This window comes from Oryzias melastigma, unplaced genomic scaffold, assembly GCF_002922805.2.
Source record: "Oryzias melastigma strain HK-1 unplaced genomic scaffold, ASM292280v2 sc00341, whole genome shotgun sequence".
Classification (NCBI taxonomy): Eukaryota; Metazoa; Chordata; class Actinopteri; order Beloniformes; family Adrianichthyidae; genus Oryzias; species Oryzias melastigma.
The window spans coordinates 23,395-27,888 of NW_023416939.1; the positions used below are offsets into that span (position 1 = coordinate 23,395).

The following is a 4,494-nucleotide window of genomic DNA, read 5'->3' on the forward strand; positions in this document are numbered from 1 at the left end:
CGGTTTTGTCTGTAAACAGCAGCTTNCTAGCGTCTAAGCGGCATCACTCATCATGACGTCACCGGAAGTCCCATACAAGTTATTTTTATGAGATTTTTCCTACCTGGAAGTAAACAAATCGATTCCTGAGGCTCCGCCTGTTGTTGTGTGTTGGTGCTGCCCATTTAATGACATCCTAGAGCCTTCGGCAGTGCGTCTATGTATCTCCTCTGAAAATAATCAAATTTTTTCAAAAATGGATACACATACCTGCCTTTAATAAAAAGCACATTTGGACAATCCGGCTTAATTTTGGAATAAGATGCTGCAGACTAATGAAATCAAAATTGAGTTACTTGGACATCACTCTGTTTGTGTGCTATATGATATATTTAACTGAAATTGCTGATCTGAGTAACCAATGATTTATGAGGTAAAATCTTGAAAATGATTAGGGGTTCCCAAACTTTTGCATACAACTTTAATTCATTTAAAATCTACTGCATTTGACATTGCCATCATGTTTTGAGTCAAAATCCAAAACTAACTGCTAAACAGTAACCCCCCACCACCACCAAAAAAAGAGAAAAATGAAAAATGTAATCTGACTCTGATCAGGGCAGGTCTGGTCTATCTGAACTTACAAAGATACTAAAACTCCAGCTGCCATCACTTTTCATGGACACACTCTTCTGTCTGATTTCAGGTTGGAGGACTGCAGCTTGTCAGAGATCAGCTGTGAAGCTCTGAGCGCAGCTCTGAAGAACAACCCATCCAATCTGAAAGAACTGGTCCTGAGCAGGAACTACAAGCTGCAGGATACTGGATTTCTTTATCTGTGTGATTTTCTGAAGAGTCCTGACTGTAGACTCCAGACTCTGAGGTGAGACTCCATATTTCAGTTGTTCAGATCAATATGACAACAAAAGTTGTCTTAAAACTAAAGTGTAGACATGAATTTGGTGCTCCCCTGAGCTTTAGTTCATTCACCGAAGATCTCATGTTTGAATGTTTCTTTCCATCTTTTTCATTTCTAATATCAGCTTCCTTCAGGACTGATCTTTCTGTTTTCCTAAAAGGTCTGTGAATGGTTCCTCCTCTTCATCCCTTTCACAGCAGATCTTATGAAAGTTCCTTTTTTCAGCTGCTTGTATTATAGACCACTTTCTTCAGATCATGTCCCAGAGAGTGTTGGATCAAAGATGAATCATTTAGTTTGTGTCTAAATTCCTTCACTATTCACTACATAGTGCATTTATAGTGCTATCCAAAAATACAGTTCCAAAATTGACTGCCCTAGAAATTTCAGAAAGGTCTCTGTGAAAAAATCCATTTGCATTTATGCTGTATAAATTGGTAAATAGAGACAACAATGCATTGGGTTCAAACATTTTTTGTAAAACCAAAATGCATTTTAATGATTCTTTTTTAAACCATCCACGTCATCATCAGAACACAGTGGAAATAAGGTCTTCATAAAGTGTTTGCATTCATTAAGTTTTTACTTCTACTTATGGCATCCTATTTGCTGTTTAAAAAAAAGCAGTGAACATGGTATCCAAAATGCTTGTACAATGTGTCAGAAGATCCATAACCCACATTTGTGTCTCTCTTCAGGGCAGGTCCCATCAAACTGAATTCAACAAGTTCCTTGAACTCCAGCTACCATCCCTGTTGCTTAACACTCTTTTTTTTTCTGCTTTCAGGTTTTGGAGGTGCAGTTTGTCAGAGATCAGCTGTGAAGCTCTGGGTGCAGCTTTGAAGTTCAACCCATCCAATCTGAGAGAACTTAACCTGTGCAGGAACAATCTGCAGGACTCGGGATTTCTTCATCTGTGTGATTTTCTGAAGAGTCCAGATTGCAGACTGCAGATCCTGAGGTCAAACTCCATTCCACGACTGTTCAGTTTAATATGATGACAAAATTTTGCTGACACTAAACTAAAAAACTAACTAACACAGCTAATTTTCTCCTGCTGCATGCTGAACATCTTCATAATAAATTACATTTCAATTCTTCATCTGTTACCTTCATTTTAAAGATTTAAAAACTTTAAAATGTACCTTTACAAGTCATCAAAACTTCTCTGCTCAAAATTTCAACTAAAAATGTAACCTGTCAGTCTCTTATCAGGGTGGGTCTGACTTTGGGCATTTGCCAAGTACCTGGAACTCAAGCTGCCATCACTGCTCCGTAACACTCTTTTCTGTCTGGTTTCAGGTTAAAGAGATGCAGTTTGTCAAAGATCAGCTGTGAAGCTCTTGGCTCAGCATTAAAGTCCAATCCATCCAATCTGACAGAACTGAACCTGAGTGAGAACAACTTGCAGGATTCAGGATTCCTTCATCTGTGTGGTTTTCTGGAGAGTAAAGATTGCAGACTCCAGGCTCTGTGGTAAGGCGACATGTTTTGGTTGTGTTTAGATCAATGTTAAGAAGAAATGTGTTGACATTAAACTGCAGACATGAGGCTGATGTTCTTCTGCTGCATGCTGACCATCTTCATACATACATTTATTCAATTTGGAAGAAGATCTCATATTTGAATGTTTCTTTACATTTTCTTCTTTTCTAATGTCAGCTTCCCTTTAGACTGATTTTTTCTTTTTCACAAAGGTGTGCAGGTGTCTCCTCTTCTTAATCTTCTTCACTGCAGATCTAACAAAAGCATCCTCCTAAAGATCAAACAGATTTCATATGGATGAAAGTTGACTTTTTCTGGAAGTTCAGACTCTTTATGTTGTGGAAAGCTTGAACTGATCATCCAACATCTGTGTTGCTGCCAAAGTTTGAGAGTCTGACAGAATTGATCTTCATGAAACAGTGATCAGAAAGGTCAATGTTCTGAATCAGATCTTCAGGAGCATCTTCCTGCAACAGCTTGTTCTCTTCAAAGATTTGCAGAAGTACTTCTTTTCTTTCTACAGCTCCAGATTAAGATCAACAAAGCTAGGAGTAAATGGGCAGTAACATTTAGACACTATAACAGATTAAATATAAAGATATTTAGTTTTTTTCTGATTCGGGGTCAAGAGCAACAAATGCCTGCTGGCAGTTCTTTGCAGTTATCATAGTCTAAAAACTTAATTAAATACAGAATTACTGCAAAAAATGAGCTGAAAATAATATAAAACAATCGCTTAAAGATCTGACTGAGTCCATTGTAGTCTTGAAAATGGAACAAGCTCAGGTTCTGGAGCTACCTGAAAAGATCAGGAGAGTTCAAACTGACACCAACAGGATTGATATACATGAGATTTTTTGTGGATGACTGAGAACTGGAGACATGAGGCTGCTGTTCTCCCACAGGCAGTTTAACCTCATTTAATTCAACTGTGCTGATAAAACTTGCAAAAGAACAAGAACCCTGACAAACTGTACGAACATTACAACACAGAGAACTTTCAAAACCTTGTTTAAACCAGACCCATCACAACTTGGTAGTTTTGATCTGCCGGCTTTGCTTCTTCGAAATAATTTAGATTTGGTGAAAAGAACAAAAGTGTTTAGTTTCTGCAAAATATTTCCATAGAACAACTGCATGTTTTTTTCCCCCATTCAGTCTTTGTCTGAATCTGTGCTTTACCTCATGGAAACTTATGTAGTTCAAGTGGAAACACTGATGCTGTAACTATGAACAGTTGCTCTCTAATTGAAGAATTCCATTTAAAATAGAATGATCTGTTGACGTTGATTTTCCACACCCTTGTTTTGTATGCAGCCTTGAGAAACATTTAAATATTTCCTCACTCTGTCATTTCTCTCTTATCAGATGTGCCATTAGTTGTCTGAACTAGTTCAGCCGCAGTGAAACTATGAAGCTGATCTGTTCAATAATGATCTTGTTAATCAGTGATCAAAACCTTGTTTTGGGGAAACAAAAATAATCGTTATTGTCAGATAATACCTTTAAGGACCTTCTTCTACAAGCTTGAGGTTGGCATCTGATCATTCTTCATTGTCAAACTGATAATCAGTTATTTTTAAAATCTTGATTAATATTCATTTTTGCCATATATGTTGAAATTCTTATTAATCACTAATGAAGATAGACAACATTTCAATCCTCAACTGTTTTAGCTTAATTTTAAAGCCATTTAAAATATGTTTTATTTTAATCTGCAATTGCGCTTTTATGTCAAAATACAAAAGAAACTGTTAAACAGTCTTGTGCCTTCCTGCCAAAAAAGGCTGATCACATTTTTCAATTAAACTGAAAAGTGACTGAATCTACCAAGTTTCCAGCTGCCAGCTCTGCTCCTGCATACACTTTTCTGTCTACTTTCAGGTTGATGAGCTGCAGTTTGTCAGAGATCAGCTGTAAAGCTCTGGCTACAGCTCTGAAGAACAACCCATCCAATCTGACAGAACTGGACCTGAGTGTGAATAATAACCTGCAGGACTCAGGAGTTCTTCATCTGTGTGGTTTTCTGGAGAGTCCAGACTGCAGACTGCAGACTCTGAGGTCAGGCTCCATGTTCCAGTTGTGTTCAGTTGTGTACAAAGTTTTGTTAA

General features: G+C 37.5%; 1 protein-coding gene across 1 annotated transcript in view; it reads left to right on the plus strand.

Moving 5' to 3' along the window:
• The first annotated feature begins 407 nt into the window (after positions 1 to 407).
• The window catches only part of LOC118598332 (ribonuclease inhibitor-like), a 13,336-nt gene continuing 9,249 nt past the window's right edge, over positions 408 to 4,494 (plus strand). Inside the window, exons 1-5 of the mRNA XM_036210974.1 lie at positions 408 to 412; positions 686 to 862; positions 1,686 to 1,859; positions 2,201 to 2,374; positions 4,268 to 4,444. Coding sequence (XP_036066867.1) covers positions 408 to 412; positions 686 to 862; positions 1,686 to 1,859; positions 2,201 to 2,374; positions 4,268 to 4,444 — 707 coding nt within the window. The remainder of the gene's footprint in view (positions 413 to 685; positions 863 to 1,685; positions 1,860 to 2,200; positions 2,375 to 4,267; positions 4,445 to 4,494) is intronic.